Source organism: Aspergillus vadensis (assembly GCF_003184925.1).
Source record: "Aspergillus vadensis CBS 113365 unplaced genomic scaffold BO88scaffold_3, whole genome shotgun sequence".
In the NCBI taxonomy this organism is placed as follows: Eukaryota; Fungi; Ascomycota; class Eurotiomycetes; order Eurotiales; family Aspergillaceae; genus Aspergillus; species Aspergillus vadensis.
The window spans coordinates 1,811,778-1,834,089 of record NW_020292041.1 but is presented as its reverse complement, the minus strand read 5'-3'; the positions used below and the strand labels follow the sequence as shown (position 1 = coordinate 1,834,089).

At 50.7% G+C, this 22,312-nt stretch overlaps 8 protein-coding genes across 8 annotated transcripts; 5 read left to right on the top strand and 3 right to left on the bottom strand.

Moving 5' to 3' along the window:
* Positions 1 to 4,893: 4,893 nt before the first annotated feature.
* On the top strand, positions 4,894 to 6,645 carry BO88DRAFT_402166 (PIG-L family deacetylase). Its single transcript, XM_025706034.1, has 4 exons — positions 4,894 to 5,458; positions 5,545 to 6,382; positions 6,456 to 6,550; positions 6,603 to 6,645. Exons 1-2 carry the CDS (start codon positions 5,221 to 5,223, stop codon positions 6,213 to 6,215), a joined length of 909 nt encoding a protein of 302 aa, XP_025566908.1. The 5' UTR covers positions 4,894 to 5,220; the 3' UTR covers positions 6,216 to 6,382; positions 6,456 to 6,550; positions 6,603 to 6,645.
* On the bottom strand, positions 6,638 to 9,180 carry BO88DRAFT_441573 (uncharacterized protein). Its single transcript, XM_025709890.1, has 2 exons — positions 8,999 to 9,180; positions 6,638 to 8,812 (listed from the first exon to the last, which is right to left on the bottom strand). The coding sequence occupies exons 1-2, from the start codon at positions 9,041 to 9,043 to the stop codon at positions 6,812 to 6,814; spliced, it is 2,046 nt and encodes a 681-aa protein (XP_025566907.1). The 5' UTR covers positions 9,044 to 9,180; the 3' UTR covers positions 6,638 to 6,811.
* Positions 9,181 to 9,332: 152 nt separating this feature from the next.
* BO88DRAFT_382274 (U4/U6-U5 snRNP complex subunit LSM3) lies at positions 9,333 to 10,217 on the top strand (the record flags this gene model as incomplete). Its single annotated transcript, XM_025704618.1, has 4 exons — positions 9,333 to 9,458; positions 9,525 to 9,617; positions 9,716 to 9,752; positions 9,816 to 10,217. The coding sequence occupies 4 exons, from the start codon at positions 9,333 to 9,335 to the stop codon at positions 9,848 to 9,850; spliced, it is 291 nt and encodes a 96-aa protein (XP_025566906.1). The 3' UTR covers positions 9,851 to 10,217.
* Positions 10,218 to 10,457: 240 nt separating this feature from the next.
* Positions 10,458 to 12,974, top strand: BO88DRAFT_177531 (putative GTP binding protein (GTPBP1)). Its single transcript, XM_025701710.1, has 3 exons — positions 10,458 to 10,697; positions 10,757 to 12,275; positions 12,329 to 12,974. Exons 1-3 carry the CDS (start codon positions 10,644 to 10,646, stop codon positions 12,628 to 12,630), a joined length of 1,875 nt encoding a protein of 624 aa, XP_025566905.1. The 5' UTR covers positions 10,458 to 10,643; the 3' UTR covers positions 12,631 to 12,974.
* Positions 12,975 to 13,317: 343 nt separating this feature from the next.
* Positions 13,318 to 15,247, top strand: BO88DRAFT_332224 (uncharacterized protein; the record flags this gene model as incomplete). Its single annotated transcript, XM_025702712.1, has 4 exons — positions 13,318 to 13,489; positions 13,561 to 14,090; positions 14,202 to 15,015; positions 15,075 to 15,247. 4 exons carry the CDS (start codon positions 13,318 to 13,320, stop codon positions 15,245 to 15,247), a joined length of 1,689 nt encoding a protein of 562 aa, XP_025566904.1.
* A 563-nt stretch (positions 15,248 to 15,810) lies between these two features.
* Positions 15,811 to 18,125, top strand: BO88DRAFT_359347 (putative transcription factor; the record flags this gene model as incomplete). The annotated part of the gene is made up of 3 exons (XM_025703820.1): positions 15,811 to 16,477; positions 16,710 to 17,921; positions 17,984 to 18,125. The coding sequence occupies 3 exons, from the start codon at positions 15,811 to 15,813 to the stop codon at positions 18,112 to 18,114; spliced, it is 2,010 nt and encodes a 669-aa protein (XP_025566903.1). The 3' UTR covers positions 18,115 to 18,125.
* A 128-nt stretch (positions 18,126 to 18,253) lies between these two features.
* On the bottom strand, positions 18,254 to 20,736 carry BO88DRAFT_359345 (putative CorA family metal ion transporter). Its single transcript, XM_025703819.1, has 5 exons — positions 18,822 to 20,736; positions 18,697 to 18,770; positions 18,596 to 18,648; positions 18,495 to 18,548; positions 18,254 to 18,446 (listed from the first exon to the last, which is right to left on the bottom strand). The coding sequence occupies exons 1-5, from the start codon at positions 20,434 to 20,436 to the stop codon at positions 18,344 to 18,346; spliced, it is 1,899 nt and encodes a 632-aa protein (XP_025566902.1). The 5' UTR covers positions 20,437 to 20,736; the 3' UTR covers positions 18,254 to 18,343.
* A 584-nt stretch (positions 20,737 to 21,320) lies between these two features.
* Positions 21,321 to 21,926, bottom strand: BO88DRAFT_411987 (uncharacterized protein; the record flags this gene model as incomplete). The annotated part of the gene is made up of 2 exons (XM_025708063.1): positions 21,321 to 21,526; positions 21,575 to 21,926. 2 exons carry the CDS (start codon positions 21,924 to 21,926, stop codon positions 21,321 to 21,323), a joined length of 558 nt encoding a protein of 185 aa, XP_025566901.1.
* Positions 21,927 to 22,312: the final 386 nt, after the last annotated feature.

Here is a 22,312-nt window from a genome sequence, read left to right as displayed (position 1 = left end):
AGAAATGGACTTAGTCTGGCTGTCCCTGGGTCCGGAACGAAGTTCCTCCCCTGGCTGTCGATCGTTCGCTCGCGAATGTTTGCGTGACCCAGGCGCGTATTCGTAGAGAGGCGGTGATGATTTGACGCAATACTTACTAGCGATTATTCAGAATGAACTCGTGGCCCTAATGATCGGGCTTCGAGATCATGCCAATTTGCTCAGTGATGTTGTCATGCTCTTTTTGTTGGAGATCTGAACCAAGGATGATGGGGCTGACTAAGGTTCTAGACAGTATTCCCCTCCAGGTCAGGCCACAATTTGATTGGGCCGTTGTATAGTTGGGGGCCCAGGGCCTGCCACGACAACCATAGTACGTACTCTACTGACAGCATTAGTAGAGAGCCAATTCTTGATGTGGTGCCTGATGAGCGATGGAGAAATGAAAGACAAAGAAGCATGACAAGTCAGTCAGTCAGTCATCATAGTGTTTCCGGCACCGAATATCCGTCCAAGACGGCAGCCGGGACCTGAGCCCGTAACGACACCTGACAAAAAGGGCGCTTTCTTTGCTCGTTCAGGAAGGTCAGCTGCCGTCATCAAACCATCACGTGGCGTCATATAGTGGCAGAGAGAGCCTGAATTTCTGAACAGTTGCAAGGCGGTCTGGCGCAAGTTTTGCGCGTACGAGCGGTGACCGGCACCGTGACGCGGGTATACATTACCATACCGCAACACGTTGCGACACTAATTGGAGATCCTCTGGATCCGTGATGCCGCTTGCACTTTTTGAGCCAACGAGGCGCTGAATCCGCGGACGGAGGAAGACGCTAGCCCCATCAGAACCAGATGTTTTGCGTACGGAAATGGGAACCTTTTGGGAAATAATCATAAAAATTTCTTTGCAGAGTTTTTATTCCATTGCAGCGCCTCTTAAGTCTTGAGGTTACAGCTCGGCCAGGTTCCACATCCCGACAAAGCCAAAGGGAGAAAAAAAGGAGACTAAAATGTCAAGGGCAAATCCGAAGAGAAAATAAAATCTTGATTAGGGACATGTGCCTTTTTTTTTTCTTTTCCACCCGCGCGGTACAGCGGTACCCTGTTCCGATGAGACTTGGTTGAGTGGCTTGTCAAGGGCTCGGGCTCAGGCACTGAGGACCTGAATGACGAAGCTAGCTGCAGGCTCTCCTCGTTATTGCCATTCCTGGCCAAGTCTCACGATGGTTTTGTCGGCGCTAACAGGGACCCCTTTGCTCAGGAGGAAGATTCCGTTGTTGCTCACTGCAAGGCGATAGGTTCGCCTTTTTCCCCGCACTGCTGAAAATTCCGTTCGATGCGGGGCATCACATCATCCGGCTGCAGTTGCCGGTCGGTCGGTGTAGATGAAAGTGGTGGTTAGCCTCGTAGTATAGCATGAGGGTTGCGTGAGAAAACAACAATTGAATTGGGAAATATTATCCAAAAAGTAATATGTAGTAACATATGATATTCACTGTACTAATGTTGAAGTTCTAGACTAAAGCAACGTGCGTTGTGACTTGGCCAGGGACAGTTCTGACGTTCTGACGAATGGCTACCCATCGCCGCCATACCCATTACCTAACAGTTTCACCACCACCCATTGAGCTGCCAGGACGACAGCATGCGCAATGTGAAATGATCGGTCTGACCTCTGACGATCCAGGTACCTTGGCCGACTTTTCACCCTGATGGTCCTCCAGCTGTCGGCTTGACCGTCCCGGTTTACTGAGAGTTTCGGCACATCTTGTCGCTGACGGCCACGGATGGCCGATTCGATCACGCCACGAGTTCGGATGTCATTATACAGGATTTTAGCCTCAGTGTTACCCGCCAAGCCTCATCTACACAGTACTGGTCGGCTCATGTTATATGATCGCTGGCCTGTCATATATGGGGATGTTAGAGAATTAATACTGGCTGTATCAGGCTAATATCTGAGTCGGCAAGGGCCGCCTCCAGCTGATGCTCCTAAATTCTTCTACATCAAGTTAACCTTGGGGAAGCGCCGACGCAGGTGCATGCACTAGATCTTGGTCCATTGCGCAATACACTGATGATCAGACCGTGAAGATTGCATCCGGTGACCTTCCTTCACTCACTGAGTACTCCTACTCCCGATATGATTCCCCAATTGCATGCAACTCACCATCTAGACTAGCCTTTGCTCTATAATACGAATCTGTTTGCTATATGGCGATCGATAACAAACCAACTCCGACACAGTATGACCACATTCCCCGTAAGTGCTAGGTTCCTTTTTGCCAATCGCCTAGTTTCACCCAGCAGGAGATGTCTAGATGAGGGATTTCTACTCCTGCCTGAGCACGCACGGCGGTTGCGTTATTAACCGCCATCTTCTGGACTAGTGCCGTGACGGCTTCATTGAAACCCCTCCCAGCTTGGATGTGCAGAAGCTTGGACCCATTCCATGCAGCTGCAAAACAGGTAGTAGTAGCAGTGAATGGTCATATTAATGATGCCAACTACGAATGCTATAGCGTTTTCTTGCAAGGTGCAAGGCCATGTTTACCGTTGCGCCCTTTCCATTGGGTCTTTCCGCGGAAACCCCTCCCAAAGGTGGATGAGGGTATGTAGTGGACTAGCGGTACGCCGCACTCCCCGTTTTTCTCGAACGGGGCTTGTCCACCGGCCCGGCTCTCTTTTCATGGTTAGCTTTGGCGGACTCCATGCGATGACTCTTCACCATGGCACTAGCGCCTCAGAATTTTCTCTCCTTTCTCCTCCAAGGTCTCTGGACGAGCTAAATCACTCACTAAATGAGGATTTAGCGGGAATTACACCATTCTGGTCCCAGGACTTCGGCGACTGCCGTTGTCCCCCAATTCCCTTGCCCGGTAAGGTCCTCGACGGAAGTCAGATCGGTCCGTGGGTACACCACTTGCAGTCTTTGGTTGACGCCGTACCTGCCGTCCGCTCAGGTTGATGCTATCCACTTTTTACCGCCATTCCTACACAAATCCATATATTCCATGACTAACGGTGGCCCGATGGTCTCGGATATCGTCGCTCAATTTATTTGCTCTATTTGCCTAGACCGACTGAGAATTGCCACGACGTCTGTGTTTACGTTTCATGGAAGATTCATGGTTTCTTATAAGTTATAATCTTACAATGAGATAGACTCGAGAGCTCGTGAACCCCGCGGGGATCAAGTTCGGCACATTGATCCCGCCATGGTCTCAGACTGGTCGTTTGAGCATGAGGGCGTCGCAAAGTCTATGCCCGGCAGTATATTCAAGGCTGTTTTCAACAATGAAATTGTAGTTCATAGCTGCTGCCCCGCGGCATGATGCGCAGCAATTGCCATGTGAACCAACTCTGGCAGTGTGTGTCCGCGGGTTTTCAGCCCTACAATACCGGCTATCAGCACCCGAGAACTTAGATGATAGGATATTGCACGAACCTTCTTAGCCAAAACCTTCTGTTTGGAATTCACTCCGGCCGAATTGCACAGGATGTATGTTTCTGCCAAATCAAGCAGTGTTGCTTGTCCCACGTGCTAGTGCAATCCATCTTAGGAAGTTCTAGAAGCCACTGGTAGAGGGAACTGTATACTGACTCTGCTCTCGAGACTCCTACGTTCGAACATGGGTTATCTTACGGTCTGTCATTGACCATCCTGTATACTACCGATCTCTAGCGACTATAGTCACTGGATCTAGATCCAGATATTCATTGATGGACAACCAGGAAAAGAAGAGCTGAACCATGGCCATGTGATGACGTCTCTATCTAATCTAGTCCCTGCTACCGCCGACTCTATCCGCGGAAGGAACACTAGAAACCGACAGGGAATCACTAGAATCCTTGATCATTATATTAATTGTAGTGTATTCCTCATTATTGGCTATACCTGGTACTACTAGTCCGACTGGTCATCTTTTGGGACCGGAGAACCGCGGGGTCTCCGTACTTTGCCCGATACAGTCAGTCTCTGGATGCCGTCGAGCCGAGACAATGTCTCTTTTCCAAATACCACCCTGAAAATACTTCTAGTCGTTCCTTGATTTGTATGTCGAATGAAATTTGTAAGCAATTCAGGCTAAGAGCGAAAGGATTCATGGTGATAGCCTTATCCTAGGACTTCAGTAGTTTGGCTGGGTCGGCAGAGAGACCTGCAATGCAAGTGCTCTGTGACATTCATGTGATTGGTGGGGACCATAATCTCCTATTCCACGCATAGGGCTTACTAATTTATGTCAACCGGATCAGGAAGGTGACAGCTGAGATGTTGAGAGATACGTATGCTGTTGCTGAAAATGGATATGGTTGAACTCAGTAGAAAGCATTGATAATATTAGTAATGTTGACATTTGAGTCAGCTTATGGTTGGTATTAACTACTAGGCACTTGGTACTTTGATGTCATTGGCGTCCGAACGCAATGCTGGTAATGGAACGCGCAATGCTAGCTGCATTCGTCAAACTTGCTTTGGAGGAGCTCCTCCGTGCATTTCTAAACATGGTGAGAATCTAGATGCTTTTCTGATGCTATTAAGTCTGTCTGTCTATTTGTTTCAGTACCAATGAGAGAAATCTTGGTAGTTATATGTTACCAACTTACTAATATATATTTACCACAGTAACGGAGCAGACCTGGTAGTATATACTACCCTCAGTATTATGATTATTTTCTAGCCAGCCGTACTAGTGCTTGGGAACTTGAGGCTATTTGCATCACCTAGACTACATAGAATCTGATAAATCAATAAAATCCACAATTCGGAACATTTATCGCACTAATCTCCTACAATTAGAAATGCAATTGGAATTATATTCCGATGTACTCAATTTGTAAGTCACGTGGTGATAGCTCCGCGTCCGGGAGACATGGAGCTCTAGGAGAGATCGTCAACTCAGGACCCTGAGACGACTCAACTATTTATCCCTTTTTCACATCTTCACCATCCAACCCATTGGGATCGCTCTTCCCTAACAATGTCCAAATTTGAATAATTTAACCCACACGCTATGCTATAGCCAAACAATTGGTCGATTACAACTCCCAACATCACTTGCATCATTTTATGCAAGCGGCGAACGGCCGTCGAATATCCCCCGAAAAAAGCACCCCGTTGAGCTCCTACTAGCTTCTCTCACAATTTGTCAAGCATCCCGACGATCCAATTACTCCTGACTATTTCCCCTTCATTCCTGAAGTTCAACGTCCAAATCACCCCTTTTCGATTACTCCTACGCCATGTCCCCGTCAACATTACTCTCTCTCGGTTCCGCGATTCTAGCCGTGTTCCTCTTCTGGACACTATCGTCAACCACGTCCTCACCCTTCGGCGGCGCATTCCCTCGTCTATACAACAAGCGAATATGTCTCCTGATCGCCCACCCGGACGATGAAGCCATGTTCTTCGCGCCCACAGTCCTGGCCCTGACCAGACCGGAGTACGGCAACCACCTCAAAATTCTCTGTCTCAGCAGTGGTAAGCAGCACCCACATAAACCATCGGAAAAACACCCCTCCCCCCCAATATACACACCACTAACACCCACTCGCAACACGAAACAGGAGACGCCGACGGCCTGGGCCACATCCGCAAAAAGGAGCTCGTGAAAAGCGCCCTGCAACTAGGTCTACGCCAGGAATCAGACGTATACATCATCGACGACCCCTCCCGATTCCGCGACAGCATGTCCGTCCAATGGACAGAGTCCGACGTATCAGCTGTTCTCGAACACGCCTTTGCCCCCGAACTCAGCGACAGCACCTCTTCTTCCAAGAAGAAATCGAACAAAGCCGGCTCTGCACCTACGGCCACTATCGACGTGCTCTTGACCTTCGACAAGGGAGGTATTAGCAACCACCCTAACCACCGGTCTCTGTACCACGGCGCTGTGCATTTCTTGCGGTCCCTGATGAAGGATAAATCGGGGTATACCTGTCCGGTCACTTTGTATACGCTTACCACGACGAATCTGCTGCGCAAGTACGCGGGTGTTCTGGATGCGCCGTTCACGATGGTTCGGGGCGCGTTGCATTCCATTCTGGGCCGTGGTGGTGCTGGGTCTAAGGGCCAGCTCCCGTCGCGGCTGTTGTTCGTCAGTTCCGTTAATGAGTGGATGACTGCGCAGTCGGCTATGGTTAAGGCTCATCAGAGCCAGATGGTGTGGTTCCGGTGGGGTTGGATTACGATTGGTCGGTACATGGTGGTGAATGATTTGAAGGCGGAGAAGATATGATGATGATGGTGGCGGAGCCTGTTTATAGGCTCAGTGAACTGACTGGATAGGTGCCCTGCGTTTTGTAGCATATACCCGCATTGTATGTATATGATTATGATTGAATCCTTGGTGGACTGACGTCGTCTGAGATCTATGTCCAGAGGTCAAGTTCCATTTCTGTATAGGTATGCACCCCGTCGTCTCGAGAAGAGCATGGCTCGAAGGATTGATACTGACTACTATTTTGCTTACTGAAAGACCATATTCTCACAATCAAAAGAAAAATGTTAATATTCGAAAAGCATAAAGGAGCTCAATATGTAACATGTCATATAGACAGGGTATCCGCTCAGGTAAGGCAATACATGCACACATGAGGTATCATAACTGACAGCCAAAGATTAGCTCATCATATATCCCGCTTCAGGCCATGAAGAAAAGAAACAAAAGCGAAAGAAAGAATTCAGGGATGAATGAAGGTATCCGCGAATTGTTAACTTTTCCAGATGCGGGGATGAAAGTCACAATCGAAGTAAGAAAAAGAATAAAAAAGAAAAAGAAGATGGTGATGAAGAGAGCGAGAGAAAGCGAAGTGGCTCGGATATGAGCTAGAGTCAAGCCCATGAGAGAGGACCCGGACCTGTGGTTATGGGATCGTCCTCCTCTCCTGCTTGGCGTTCCCAAGTGGTAGAGCGCGCTCGTCTGGGCGTCCTTGTGGTAACTCTAGGGATCTCATACTCGCCATTTTCGTATCCCAGTTCTTCCGCCAGGAAAGCTTCGTCGTCGTAAGTGCTACTGACATTGTCTTCGTGGACAGCTTCGAACAGCCTTCTCAGGGGTGGAATGGACAGATCAAGATGGGGGGCAGATTGTCGATAATAATCCCAGAAAATGTCGTCGTCTATATCGTTTGCGTCGTCATCAAGCTCGAAGTTCGTTCCAAAGGTTGGCCGCCGGACTGGTACTCTATCATGGGTTCTAATATTACGCTGGCGCCAGGAGGTAGCGCCATCGAATTCAACGAGCCCTCCTCGGGTATGGTATACCACGGACTCTGGCAAAAAGTCTCGCCATTCTTCCAGCGCCTGCGGAAGGAGGGTGCGTTCCCACGCTTGGTTCCGACGACCCAGCCAACGATGGTGAATCAGCAATAGTCTTGCAAGACGCTCCATGACAACGGTTTGCTGCATCGTGCGCAAGCGCAGAATGTCATATGCGTGCACAGCATCTGCAAAGGCTCGTGATTTGAGGATTTCCGTTTGTGCCTGTCCCAGATATGCCTCTATTATCGACCTCGCAGTTCTTCTCTTCTTTCGTGTCTCCCTTAGAATATTATACGCAGCTTCCATATGGTGCTGGAATTCCGACAGCCTGGCGCGATCCCACGCAGTTTTGGCGAGGATATGGTGCACCTCGATGGTTGGACGCACGTTGAAAGGCTCGGATGTCATTGTTTCGAACATGGAGTTGAGGAAGTCATAGGAAACCTGGCCCTTCGCATTTCTTTCAGCGTCGGGGCCAAACCTCGGACGCGACAAGACGAACGATCGCTCAAATAGCTCGAGCCAGACATTCTCCGGCACCGGGATGTCATATTTGTTCGAAATAAAATCTATGGTGCGCAGCGCGGCAGGGATGTCATTGTTGGTGCCAAAGGCATGAGCTACGGCGAACAGCAGGTGGTTTGTTGGGTACAGCGGTGAGGAACGGTCGTATGGGGTCACTTCTGGAAGCATCGACTCATCGACCTGGTCTAGCAGCGCATCGACGTCAATGTTCCAGACGGTGTACAGGACATTCTTGATTCCTTGCATATGGCCAACTCGGCTTGACGCAAGGATCACATTGACAAAGGTGGTGGTGTCCCCCGAGGTACCCTCCTGTGTCATCTCGTTGAAGATCTGCAGCACTTCTTTTCTCACACTTCGGGCAGCCGTACCGTAACCTTGCCATCCGGGGTTGGGTTCGAAGAATCTCCTCTTCCGATATAGGTAAGGGGTCATTCTGAGGCGATACTTCTCCAAGCCGGTGTATGCTCTATCCCAGACTTTCGCCTCCATGTAGTGGTTATAGCACTGGGAATCCGGCACCATTCCATCCTCCCTGATTGTTTGCCAGATATAGTCTGCCATGATGGCGTCGCCCATTGAGCGTGCGCAATCGAGCAGGTGCGTGTACTCAGCCAGGCCCAAGGGTTGGCCGCCCGCCCACCTAATCTGCAGGATGGCAGAAAGGTTACTGGCAAACTCGTCGAAAATCGAGTCCAGTGATTTGTACTGCTTGACATCGACAGCTGACGGATGAATGGGACGATGGATTTCCCGATAGGGATCGATAAAGTAAGCCGGGGAGAGGAGATGAAAGACTTCGACAAAGGTGCTGGGTGGCATTAAGCAAACCAAGCTCTCAAAGCGAGGATCAAGCATCGCATCCATCACCTGGTCTGGTTGGCCATCTCGGAGGATAGCGTTGAAATGTCTCTTCACATCCTCAAAGCTCTCGACCCGGGGACCAGCCCCAATGTCGCGCCCTCTGTCGTTTTGTGCATTGGAGATCTCATGATCGCCCCCGTCAACCTGACCAGGTTCCAGTATGCCCGTGGCTCCCCGTCCCAGCTGTGGAGCATGCCTATTAGCGAACCAGCCTTTATTCCTAGAATGATTGCTGCTGTCGTCGTTCCGATATCGAGGATGTAAATGTGATCCGGATGATCGTTGGCGGCGCGTAGGATCCCGAAGTATAAGAAGTGGAGAACAGCGAGGTAGGTGAGTTAATCGACATCGACGGTACGTAGGACACACCAAATGAGAGCCCAAGCTCTCACTGGTACGAATAAACCCCAGCATTGTGAACTGAGGACAGCAAACATGAAAGAACGTAAGAAAAAAGCCGGGGGTGTTCAGGCCGTCGAAAGTTGGGGGGGAATCGAGCTGCGACTATAAAAGCGGAGTAAATGAGGAGGTGCCGCTTGTTGTGGTCTTGGCGGGCCAGATCCCTGTCAGACTCTGTAGCCTTTTTCACCATCCATGTCCCGCGTCTGCTGTACACGCTGCAGCTTGGATCCTTCCCCCCTTCCTTTCGTTCGCTTAGCTTAACGCTTCAGTCTCTCCTTTTCCACCCACCCTCGACCTCGACATGGCCGACACCGAGGATGCGGGCACATCGTCCGTCTCCGAGCCCTTAGATCTGGTGCGCCTGTCGCTCGATGAAATCGTCTTCGTCAAGCTGCGCGGCGATCGCGAGCTCAAGGGCCGTCTCCATGTGAGTCTTACGCCTTCACCCCAGCCCCTGGCCACGTGGCTTTTACTGACAGATGGTCTTGGGTAGGCATACGATAGCCATTGCAACCTGGTGCTAGGGGATGTTGAGGAGACCATCTACGTGGTGGAGGAAGACGAGAACGAGCAAGAGATCCTCCGGGTACGTCGCTCTATCCATTTACCTCGGTTATAGGACAATCAATTAGGGCGGTATTATAATAGTGCGGAGCTGGGCTAACGCAGGTTGATTGTCTTCAGACCATCAAGAAGCAAGAAGAGATGCTCTTCGTTCGAGGTGCGTTTCGCGATGCTGTTCCCGGTAGAGCCCGGGGCTTGTCATACTGACCTTTTACGATAGGAGACTCTGTCGTCTTGATTTCTCCTCAGGCATAAGATTTGGGAGGCAATAATAAGTAGGAAGGCGGATCACATCGGATATTCTTGGGGCCACCCCTCACCCAAGCTACGAAATACGAGACCACGAAGACACCAGGCGATGTTACAGGGTTTCCAGGCTATACGAATTTATCTTTTAGTGTATTCACGTACTCGGTCATGCTTGGGCCTGCAGGTTTTTCTTATATCAGATATAGAGGCATCAGGAAGGTGTAAGGCGTGTGGTATCATGGCATCATGCCATACTGGCATATGTAGCGATGAAACCAACAGCAGCGACCAGTGTTTCTGGTTTGCAACCTGGCCCAAAACAGATAATAAAAAATTGACTACTGTAGCGGTGACAAGACCATCATCATTCCAGCATAGCCTTAGCTGCATGGAGGGAATGACTGTGCTGAGCCGTATGACTCAATAATTTGCTTGGGGGCCGCACGAGGCGGCGATGACTCGCACTTTCCTATCGATAAAGCTTCCCCGGTTCCCTACCCGACACTCACTGTCTATCTTTCCTCCTGAAATATCATTCACAATCCGCCTTCTCATTCACCTATCCTACTTCAGACCCTTCCCTACATCCTTATTCTTCTTGGTTTATTCTTACTCCCCTATCTGATCTCGTCTCTATAGATAAAAGTATGATAACACGAATACGTGTGTGAACGCGCCAGCGGCGATCCATCTTCCACCCGATCGAGTGACGCATCATATCGCAGATCGATAACGTGCCTTTGCTCCGAACTATTTGCTTTTGCCATCATCTTAATCATCGACCAATATAGCCAGCAAAATGCGGACGGCTGAATCTAAGCCTTCGTTGGGAGAACGGCGGAGAGGCGAGATTGTGCGCAACCCCCCCGCGAAGCAATCTGGCATTCCCGCTAACACGTAGCCAACATTTAGGCCCTCAGCGAGTTCGCCGAGTACGCTGAAAAGCAACAGGCCCAGCGATCAGCTCAGTATTTGCCCAGTGACAGCGGCTACGAAACAGCCAGCGCAGCTCCAGTACCTGAAGACCATGCCGAACTGGATATTCTCGACCAGCTAGACCTCGCGGATGCTCCGAAACCGGTCAAGTTGAAGGAGTTGCTCCTGGGCACTGGTGAACAGCCAGACCATGACATCCAAGTCCTGGCCAACATCCTACAGACGCGCATTGACGAAGGACATGGTGAGACGCTCTTCGACCTGGGTCTTGAAGATGGCGGGGATTCCATGTCCTTTGATCTGAGCCAGTGGAATACAGCTTTGCAGCGCTTGCGGGAAGCGGCGGAAACCCTCCCTGCTCACTGTCGGATCCTTGTTACCTACAATGTTGGCGGGCCTGAAGAATCGCGCGTGAAGCATGAGCGAATCAAAGGCTCTTGGGGCAAGCTCTTGATCCGGCAGCCAGCGGGCACCGTGGAGGAGATGGCTGAGATCCGCATGGCAGTGGTTGGTAATGTTGACGCAGGTAAGAGTACCATGCTGGGTGTGCTGGTCAAGGGAAACTTGGATGATGGCCGAGGAAAGGCTCGACTCAATCTGTTCCGCCACAAGCACGAAATCGAGAGCGGTCGGACCAGCTCGGTAGGGATGGAGATAATGGGCTTCGACAGCCGTGGTGACATTGTAAGCAGCGCTCATGGGCGGAAGATGTCCTGGGAAGATATAGGAAGGCGTTCCGCCAAAGTAATATCCTTCTCTGATCTCGCTGGGCATGAACGGTACCTGCGGACTACGGTTTTTGGCATGCTGAGCAGCAGCCCCAACTACTGTTTACTCATGGTCGCGGCTAACAATGGCCTCATTGGCATGAGCAAAGAACACCTGGGTATTGCTGTGGCTTTACACGTGCCGGTCATGGTAATTGTCACCAAGATCGATATTTGCCCACCGCAGATTCTGGAGGAGACCCTTTCCCAGCTCAGCAAACTTCTCAAGTCGCCTGGTTCCCGCAAGATTCCCATTTTCATAAAGGACATGGAAGAAACCATCAACACGGCGACACAGTTTGTGAGCCAGCGGATCTGCCCGATCTTCCAGGTGTCCAATGTCACTGGAGAGAATCTGGACCTTGTGCGGACGTTCCTGAATATCCTTCCTCACCGCGGCCAATACAATGTGAATGCTCCGTTCGAGTTCCTCATCAATGATACGTTCTCTGTGCCTCATGTGGGTACAGTTGTGTCTGGGGTGGCCAAGTCGGGTGTGATACACGCTGGCGATACTGTTTTGGTTGGGCCTGACTCTCTCGGTCAATTCACGACTACCACGATTAAGTCCATCGAGCGCAAGCGTATTCAGGTCAACGCTTGTTTTGCAGGCCAGTCGGGCTCTTTCGCTTTGAAACGTGTCCGACGGAAGGAGGTCCGTAAGGGCATGGTAGTTCTAAAGAAGTTGGACCAGCCGCCGAAAGTCTACAGGGAGTTCGTCGCTGAGGGTGCGTCTACTAGTTGTTCCCTTTCTCCTCATTCTGTTGTACTGATTGTTTAGTCCTGATCATATCTCACGCCACCACGATCAAGCCTCGCTATCAAGCAATGCTGCATGTCGGCGCAGTAAGTCAAACATGCTCCGTCATTGACATTGATCGTCCCTTCATTCGGGGCGGTGACCGCGCATTGGTTGCGTTCAGATTTGTACAGCGTCCCGAATTCTTGGCCCCCGGAGATCGAGTGCTTTTCCGGGAGGGAAAGACCAAGGGACTAGGGGTGGTTAAAAGTGTGGGATACGATCCCAAACAGCCGTTGAACCCAGAGGCGAAGAATGCCGCGGAGACGAGCAAACAAGCCTGACAGGTTCCGTGGCTCTCTTACCCGATATATACATAGTTTGAGATCGACCGTGGCGTCCATATTCGGCTACGAGACCTTCGCAGTTGCTTCTGCGCGAAGGTCAGCATGATTCAGATTTGGCACTGATATTGGTCGTAGGGTATTGCATTCTTACTGCGAATATTTCATAGTGTGTTTTCATTATTTGCTTGCTTCTGGGGTGCATTTTATGGTGGCGTTCGAATGAGGGAGACTAAGTATCTACGAGTCACCGTTCCAATTGTGCAGCCCCCAAGGGTCTCTCTCTTTGTCCATAGAATTTTAATTGACTTTGGTCTGCTGCTCCGTCTCTTGCATTGTCGGTGCCAGTTGGTCGGTCCAGTGTTCCCCACGTGACAGGTGACGTTCCTTGACGTCACGGGATGGAGTGATGACATCGCGGGTTCTGTGATCGACACAATACGCTCCTCTATGCTTGTCTGTTTGCGCTGCTTTCGCCTCGTGCCACTGACGTACTATAATGTATTGCTATTCTCTTGCCTTTCTAGAAAAACTCGCATCCCGCAGTTTAACCAGCCTTTGTGTCGTCAGAGTTCTTTGATTATCGCCTCCATCCATTCATAAACGAGGCGTCCGGCACTTCTGAAGTAGCTTAAGCTTACCCTTCATCTGAATATCACACAATTGAACTCAACCACACATATAAACATGGAGACCATAAATCGAACCTTCAACAACGCCTCAAATGCTCTTTGGAACGAGATCCATCCCAACCAAACTCCCGATGGCCAATTAAACCAGCAGCATGGCGATGAGCCTCTCTCTGGAATCCAAGGCAAAGGAACTGCCACCGATCCTTATGATGCCGGAAACCGTGACGGTAAGAAACTCCTCAATCACTCCATGCTCTGCCAGACGAATCACGATCAATGTGAAGCTAACACCAATTAGAACAACCTGGTGCTCCCAGGACAAAGGATAACACCGCTGTCATCCCCGAACCACTTGCATCTACCGATGCTGATCACGCCCGCAACCCCAAGTCACCCAGCAATGCCGACTACGGCCCCAAGAATGTTTTCATCAGTGAGCCATACCAGGGTCAGCAGATGAATTACCCCATAAGAGGTGCTTCTTCTGGTATCAAGCAAGGGCAGTCTCAAGCTGCTGTTCCCGAGCAGCGAACCCAGATGTCCACCTATGGTCAAGGAAGCCATACCTCCGGTATGGGAGGCCAGTATACCCAGAAGAGCAGAGACACTGCGGGTTCTTCCTCAGCCACTAGTGGCGCGTATGCCTACTCTGGACAAGGAGTCCGGGACACCACTGATCTTCGTGACAACACCTCTGTGGCCAGGGATCAAGGGGTCTCAAGCAAGTCAGACGTCTCGGGTCCTACTGGCGCGTATGCCTATTCTGGACAAGGAGTTGAAGAAACCACGGATCTTCGTGGAGATGTCTCCGCGGCCAGGGATCAAGGAGTCTCGAGCAAGTCAAACATCTCAGGTCCTACTGGAGCCTATGCGTACTCCGGACAAGGAGTCCGGGACAGCACTGACCTTCGTGACAATGTCCCTACGTCCCGGGATCAGGGTGTCTCCAGCAAGTCGAAAATGTCCGGCCCTACTGGCGCCTATGCCTATTCCGGACAGGTGGCTCAGGATGACGTGGATGCACAAGAGCAAGTGAGGGTTCCTACATCGATAAAGAAAGATACGGCAAACCAACGGGCCTCAAGCGCTGCACAGTCTGCTCAGCGCATGCCAGATGACGCAGCCAAATCAATGCAGAAGGAGAATGAGTACGGCAGTAAAGCAGTTGCTGGAGGCATGGCTGGAGGTGTGGCTGGAGGCGTCATTGGACAACAGGGGATGAACAGCAATGCCGGCCAAGGAACTGTTCAGAGCGTCAATGACGACGATGTTAGAGCCCGCTCGATGCAGCAGAATACCACATCCCCTAGCTCAGCGATTGCGGGGGGCTCTGTCGGACAGCAGAGTGCCTATGGCAACCTCGATAAGGCACGGGATGCCCAACAAGAGAGATTGTCCGCAGCCAAGTCAACTCCATCAGCATCCGAGTCCACTCCCAGTGGAGTAGATTCAGTAAACGCAAGGAGCCAGGTGCAGAATAAAGAAGCTCGGGTCTATCAGGACAAATCAACACAGGATGAGAGCGGCGCCGCGGTTGGCTCTGCCCAGAAAGGCAGCGGCGCAGGAATGACCGAAGAAGACGGTGTTGACTCCCTGAAGAAAGGCAAAGAGAGCGCAGATGACACCGGGGACAAGCTTCCCAAGAACACCAAAGTGAGCGAGGAAGCTCTGAAAGGCCCTAAGACTCCCGCGCGGGAGCCCTACGAGTTTGAGAAGCGCTTGGATCGTGGGTACAGCCGCTCGAAACCATCAGGTTAGTATGCCACTGTATTACTTTCCAATTAGTTTTCGAACTTGGCTAACATATATTAGGACCCGATACCAGCAAAAGTTCTAGCGAAGGAGCCGCCGCAGCAACAGCACAGAAGAACAAGGGTAACGGAAACGGCCACCAGCATCACGGCCCCATTACTCAGCTGAAGGAGAAAGTGTCCAAGGTTCTCCATCACAATGGTAACGGCAACGGCAACGGCACGAAGGCATAGATGAGGTGGCTACTATGATATTAACACGTTAATTGGTTGACATTTCGAGATTGGATGCTTTAACGGATTCCACAAGTTACGAGTATTGTTGGATTTGGGAACTGGACACGGTCGGCGCAGTAATGTTTGAAGGTGTTTTCATGATTACGTTCCTTTTCAAGTTTGGAACACAATATCAGGAGGGAAAATGAATGTATTTTTATATTCTGCCAAATGTATTGATATCCTGGGTAGAATGCAATTCGTTCCTACAATCATATCGCCTGAATTGGATGTAATGCTGATAGCAGTTAAGCCCTATGGACTCAGCCACTCGTGAGCTACCATTGCACACTTCAATACTACACTGATTCCTTCCTGTAGAATCCTCATAACACGTGGAGTCATTAATTCTAGCTAATCGGAGGGCGACCTCGTATATGCGATGCTCCTCCGATTGGGCTGCTTCCTGCAACTAAGATAGTGCCGGGTCCTTCTACTACTAGTTGATGTAGTATTAAGGCCGCGCTGACTCCCCATCATCAACAATATTTTGTCCGCTTCACCATTCATCACTTACCTCAATGTCCTCATCTTCCGGGACTCCCGCTCCAAAACCTCGTCGACGACGTGATAAACCTCAATTTTCGTGCATTGCATGCCGCCAGCGCAAGTCTCGATGCGATCGACTACAGCCCTGTACCAGCTGCGTCGCACGCGGTCACTCATGCGTCTATGTGGCCCGGAAGCCACCAGCATCCCCATTGCAGCCTACGCCCGTTGGAGCAGCTGCAGGACTCCATGACCGGCTAGTCCAGTTGGAGCGTCTCGTTAAGTCCTTAATGCCTGACGGAGTCAATAATGATGAGGTCCGACAGCTTGCCACCCCGGATACCACTCCCAGCAGCAGTATTCGACCAGGGTCCGGTGGTAGTGTACTAGATGCACAGTCGGATTGTGGCAGCATGCAAATCACCGATTCGGAGCTTCAGTATGTGGCCGGTGAGCACTGGGCGGCCATTCTGGATAGCATTGCCGACCTGAAGGCGCACTGTGACCGTGAAGAACAAATCAAAATGGCCGAGTCTATTGAAAATATGAGTGTGAAACCATCACACCGACATGCGTTGTTGCTATATGGATGTGAACGGGCTGCCTCACGGGCTGAAATCGTCGCCGCATTTCCACCAAAGGCCGCTGTTGACCGGTATATTTCGAAGTATTTCAACTATCTCGATCTGGTCGCTTCTGGTGAGAACCCCTGGTCTATCCCGCTCTGGCGACAGTATCACTGACTTCGGATGATTAGCAGCGGTCCACGGGCCTAGCTTTCTTCAAGAGGTAAGTTGATATAAACCAAACAACATCACCGACCATTCTTCCAATCGTTACTAAAAAACACCATAGTACGAATCCTTCTGGACCGACTCCACAAGCACGCCAATAGTATGGATTGGCCTCCTCTTCAGCATGATCTGCCTAGCGGTGATGGCCTCCGACGTAACCGACAGCGCCGAAGAAGAGCAGAAAACGCTTCAACTCGAACTCTACCGCGAGAAAATCGTCCAGTGCCTCATGATAGGCGAATACACCAAGCCCGGCCCCTACGTCCTCGAGACCCTAGTCCACTACGTATACATCGAGTACGGAATCAACCCGGACGCGAACCGCAACATCTGGTTCCTACTCGGCCTCGAAGTCAACCTCGCCATGCGAATGGGCTACCACCGCGATCCCAGCCACTTCCCCAATCTTTCCCCATTGCAAGGCGAAATGCGCCGTCGTCTATGGACCACTGTCCTAACAAGCGACATCCTCCTATCCAGCCAAATGGGCATGCCGCGAATGATCTCCGACTGGAAATGGGATACCGCCGAGCCACGAAACCTCTTCGATACAGACTTAACCCCATCCCTAATTACACTACCCCCCAGCAGACCCGAAACAGAACACACCACTACACTGGAACTCATCGCGCGAAGACGCATGCTCCTAGCCCTAGGCAGTATATCCAACCTAGCAGACGCAGTCCAACCAGCAAGCTACGCAGAAGTAATGCAAGCGGACAAGACCCTTCACGACGCCGTCTCCAATATCCCTCCCCCTCTCCGCTTCAAACCCCTACAAGCGAGCATGACCGATTCCTCACAGGTGATCATGTCCCGACTGTTTCTCCAACACCTCCTATTCAAGGGGCAGATCATGCTCCATCGTCGGTTCCTCAACCTAACCACTCCACCGGCCGGTGGTGAACCACACCCAGAAAATCCCAACTTCGCATACTCCCGCACCGCCTGTACCGACGCATCACTCGGCGCTCTACGTATCCAACACATCCTCGACGAGGAGACTTGCAGAGGGGGTCAATTACATGATATGCATTGGCGGATCACGTCTAGTATGACGCATTTGTTTCTGACCGCGACGATGATTCTTTGCTCGTTGGTACATCGGGGCAAGCCGATAGATAGGGGAGAGGAGGTGCTGGATGCCTTGAGAACGGCGAGGACTATTTGGATGCGTCGTGGATCGACGGCGACTTCGCGCGAGGCGGCGAGGGCCGCTGAGGTTGTTAACCTTACTCTTGCGCGGGTGGGGGAGCGTGGTTTTTCTGGGGATGGTGCGAATGGGAGGGTGTGTGGTGGTGATGGCGATGGTGACTTGGGGGTGAGTCAGAGTGTGGGTGTAGAGGATGGTAAGTTGAATAGTGTGGGCTAGGTTCATGTTTGCTTGCTAATGGGTAAATGTGGTGACTAGTTGATGAAAGTATGATGCCGTCGATGTTGGTCCCAGAAGAGGATGTGGGATTGGATTATGCGTTCTCTATGGATGACTGGTTGCAGGTGCAATGGCCGGGTGCGGAAAATTTTGATACTTACTCCCGCTGAGGATATACCAGTATAGTATTGGGATGTGAAGTGTTTGAATATTGCATTTGACTCTGTGAGTGGTATACCGTGTGGCCACGTTGGTCTGGTGGAAACAATCAACTCAGTAAACGCTCCCATATTCCATATGATGCTAGTAGCTTTGTATCGTGATCATTATGTCTATATGACTATTCTAATATCTCTACCGGTGGTCTACGAGCATGATTGTCAACCGAGGATAACAAGGCTATGTCCTCTCGGTGGCCCTCCTTCTCCGTCTGCTCCTCCTAGAGCTGGTGATAAGCCGTTTCTGGGCAAGCAACACCAAGTAACGCTGCAGCTTGTCGCGCCTGTGGGGGGTTAGTGATGCTATGTTTCAATGCTAAAGTAAGACTTACATCAAGAAGATGGTTGTGACGAACACAAAAGGAACGGCAATCATCCAAAAGTATCTGGAGCTTGAATTAGTCATTGCTACAGGACGGACTGATAGACGTACGCATCGCTATGTTCTATGCCAGCGAAGGAAGTGAAGTTCATGCCAAAATAACCCTGTTTTACAGTCAGATAAGCAGCGTATGCAATTTAAAGAACACGCACCGTTAGGAAGGTAAGTGGAAGATAGAAGCATGTCACAATGGTGAGTTGCTTCATACTCTCGTTCTGATAGGCGCCTAGATATCATAAGCTTCAGACGGAATGTCGATGGCATGGATTGAACTCACCGATTGTATTGAAGATCAGGTCAATCATATTGTCAGCAGCCCTTCTCATTTGATCATAGCCTTCCACTATGGTTATACAATGGTCTAGTGCATCTCCTAAGTATGTATGACACATTGGACTGATGGAGACGCTCGATCCGCTCAGGCTTTTCAGGTTTGGTGTGGCCGTTCCAATGTATGGACTCCAATCATTTGTAGGAGTCGCGGTCCCGACATTCCTCAACACTCCCAGGCCAGGAGTATGCACAGGGTCGGACCGGTGGTCACGAAGGGCATTGATGACAGTCGCGATTGGTTGCATGCAGTTTCGGAGGATTGCAATTTCCGAAGTGAGGACATATAGGCTTTTGGACTGATCCACGTCTGGATCTGTCAGTACCTCGAGCTCAAGGTCACCAATAACATCTTGGTAAGCTGTGGTCACCGGTATGGCCAAATCTATGATAGCATCCAGAATGGCTTGCACGACCATACTAGCATCACACGACTGGCGCAACATCGTCTCAGGTGTACTGAGGCGTCGGACTATTGGACCTTCAATATCATCTGCACTGGTTTCAAAGAATGAAGTCACGGTATTATCCGCATGTAAGAAAATCGAAACCTGTTCGAGAGTAACACACAGCCCCTTTGCCGCAAGTATAGCATGTCGCTCCATAAAGGCTATCCGGTCCTCGTTCGGGCCACCGCGGTAACGCTGGATGCTACGAGGCGTGAACCTAACGTTGGCACCATCATCGAGGTTAGATGTTTTGGAAGTAGACTTCCCCCTACCTGAGGGGGCATCCTTTCCAGGGTAATGTTCATCAGAACTGTCCTCGCGGGTTTTCGGCCGGAAAAGGTCTTTCAATGCTTCCAACACGAGTGTTCTTTTAGTGGGCCTTCTCAGGGAAATGCTGCTTGCTGAACTTTTGCGTTCATTCGTCCAGTGGGTATTTTCATCTTCCTCATCCTCAGAATCACTGTCATCTTCTTTGAGTTTTATCAGTTTCTGGAGCTTTAGCACAATGTATGCATGATCGGAGTACCAGTCAACTTTGGTGCGATTTGTTGCATTGATCAGGTCCTCGACCGCGAGTCTGTGCAGGCCTTTTTCGTTACCCAAGATCCTTATAGCATCCCAACTGAGTCCGTTGACGTTGATCCACCTGCATTGTACCCAAGGCTCTCTCTCTCGCGCAAGAAACGGCTCAAGGGTATCATTGTCCAGCACATATTGTCTCATTTCATGTTGCGAAAAGTCCACAACAGTGATTTCACTTGTCCCGTGTAGCTCTGCGGGCGTTGAGGCCATCCATTCCGTGCTATAAGCAGGAAGTGGCTGGCTTGGATCAATGCCTGGTTCCGTCCCTGGCTGCCAGTTCGGATCGAGCGCGCCATCCTCGCGATAGTATGAGCGAGCGGTGGTGGAGCGTCGAAGTCGGTTTCGGACAGTTTCACGGGAGTTGAGCCTGGCGGCCGTGGTGAAAGTTTCAGGGGGAGGCGAAGGCGGCACCTTAGAAGTTGGAGATATGGGCGGATTGGGGGTGCGCGGATTTGCCTCGATATCAGCTATGTCTTGAGACGACTGCAGTCCCGCTGCCGACTGCGCATGATCTTGCGAGTAGATACTCATGCTTGCAATGTAATCAATGCTGCTCGTGGGTGTAGTAGAGGCACTCAGTTAGGGCGAAAAGGTGCCAGCAATGAACGACACTCGCAAGCATTGACATATGCCATACTGGTTCACAGAGGTGGAATAAAAAGTAACACAGAGCTGGCAAAGGCTAGTGGATATAAGCTTTTGAATAGGAGAATAGAAGGGAAAAATGGCTAAGACGGAAAGAGCGCTAAACCGTGATTCTCCTTCGCGGGGGAATGACGTCGCCGCGGGACACGGACCCAACTGGTTGTTCCATCGGCAAGGAAATCCGCATTCTTTAAAGATCGACAGATAGTAAGATAACAGAACGCTACTTAGGCCAGGAGGAAGAGAAACTACGGAGTAGATAAGTTTTCATCTCATTAGTGGATGGACAAGCTACTACTGCACGTTCGGTCTTGGCTTTTGTAAGCTTATTCCTTAAAGCCGGGCGCGACGTTTTAGTCTAGGCAAGAGCCGTGGTATCCCCCGGGCCACGCCCCAGGATTCGTCTTCCACACACAGTATGCTAGAGTATGCCGAGAACGCCTAAAAGGAGACACTCGCTCTATCGAACTGGTCGGAGTAAACCAAATTCCGCCGTAACACGGCGAATCTTGCCTTGGTCCCTCTTTACAGGTTCAAGCCAAGGTTTCTTGGAGTCACCGGTGTTATCCCTCATGGATACTCCACAAGAGCAGGGCCTTCAACACAGAGGTGACTGGCCCTATAACCTTGATGCGAGGAAGTAAATGGCAGCTATATATTCACTTCCATATCTTCAAGTCGTCTCGTTTCCCTTTTTAACCCGTAATGCTCCGAAAGTGAGTTGGGAGTTGCTGAATGGAAAATCATGAAATGATTTTGACAATGACTGCTCATTGCGCGGTCTCTGTCCTCTTTCTAGTCGTAAGTTTGATTTGAAGAGGTACGAGATTCCTCTTAGGACCAGGCAAGTCATTGCGCGAGAGGTATTTTCTGCACACGGGGCAAGTGCCCCGTGGACCTTTTCCAGACATATCCGACCGTTGTGCTTCGCTGAACTTCAGGGTATCCATAATACATTTGTGACAGAAAAGATGTCCTTGATTGAGTCAGCTAGATAGTCCGCAATTTTGCAGCATAAACTTACCACATGCAGTACTGGTAGCATCAACCGGGGTGTCCATGCAGACGGGACACTTGTAAGCAAGTAGAACCGACTCCCCTTTGTTATGATCTAGGGACTGCTGTGCGAGGATAACATCTGCTCGTTGTTTGGCTTGTGTCCTCGACACGGGGTCCATATCCTCTGCCGCCGTCAAGTCGACTGCTTCCGCGTTCTCCTGTCGTCCAGAATGACTGGTACGACGGCGCTTCTTTTGGTGGCCAGCTTCTTGTGCGTCTATGCTTTCGTGAGATAGCCGACGAGAAGCGGGGGGTGAGGGCTCTAAGGAAAGGTGACGGGCAGCTGAAGCCCGACGCCTGGGAGATGCGCTATCCATTTTGATCAGTGCCTTGAGAGTCGATTGGATCCGTACTGTCGGGAGGGACTAGTGAGGGAGCGAGGGTAAACTCCGTAAAAACAGCTAGGCGCTGAGAAGTGCTCTGTGGTGGTGGCGATACGTCAAGAGACTAGAAAATCCTGTACCTCAGCAGGTAAATCTTGCTGCTTCATCTCCCAGACAGCACTGAGCAAGCTCGCAGCGCAGGTAAGCGAGAAGTGCAGTTAAGGGTGACGAGGGGAGGCAAGGCGATCGGAGAAATAGTTGGCGGCTTATCGATGCCCGATAACACTCGGCTGCCCATTGGGGTAGGCGGTGACAGTTATCCGGAGAGAGGATAATCCGGGAATCTTCCATCATGACGCTGGGATTATTCCGCGATAGGA

What these genes read in the sequence shown, in the direction of transcription:
- BO88DRAFT_177531 (XM_025701710.1), top strand. Translation starts at nt 10,644, where the DNA reads ATGCGGACGGCTGAATCTAAGCCTTCGTTGGGAGAACGGCGGAGAGGC. An exon ending in AACGGCGGAGAGGCGAGATT is followed by an intron (nt 10,698 to 10,756) that starts GTGCGCAACCCC and finishes GCCAACATTTAG; the next exon opens with GCCCTCAGCGAGTTCGCCGA. An exon ending in CAGGGAGTTCGTCGCTGAGG is followed by an intron (nt 12,276 to 12,328) that starts GTGCGTCTACTA and finishes CTGATTGTTTAG; the next exon opens with TCCTGATCATATCTCACGCC.
- BO88DRAFT_359345 (XM_025703819.1), bottom strand. Translation starts at nt 20,436, where the DNA reads ATGAGTATCTACTCGCAAGATCATGCGCAGTCGGCAGCGGGACTGCAG. An exon ending in CCTGATCTTCAATACAATCG is followed by an intron (nt 18,771 to 18,821) that starts GTGAGTTCAATC and finishes TATGATATCTAG; the next exon opens with GCGCCTATCAGAACGAGAGT. An exon ending in GTCACAACCATCTTCTTGAT is followed by an intron (nt 18,447 to 18,494) that starts GTAAGTCTTACT and finishes AACCCCCCACAG; the next exon opens with GCGCGACAAGCTGCAGCGTT.
- BO88DRAFT_402166 (XM_025706034.1), top strand. Translation starts at nt 5,221, where the DNA reads ATGTCCCCGTCAACATTACTCTCTCTCGGTTCCGCGATTCTAGCCGTG. An exon ending in AATTCTCTGTCTCAGCAGTG is followed by an intron (nt 5,459 to 5,544) that starts GTAAGCAGCACC and finishes AACACGAAACAG; the next exon opens with GAGACGCCGACGGCCTGGGC.
- BO88DRAFT_441573 (XM_025709890.1), bottom strand. Translation starts at nt 9,043, where the DNA reads ATGCTGGGGTTTATTCGTACCAGTGAGAGCTTGGGCTCTCATTTG. An exon ending in AGAGCTTGGGCTCTCATTTG is followed by an intron (nt 8,813 to 8,998) that starts GTGTGTCCTACG and finishes CATGCTCCACAG; the next exon opens with CTGGGACGGGGAGCCACGGG.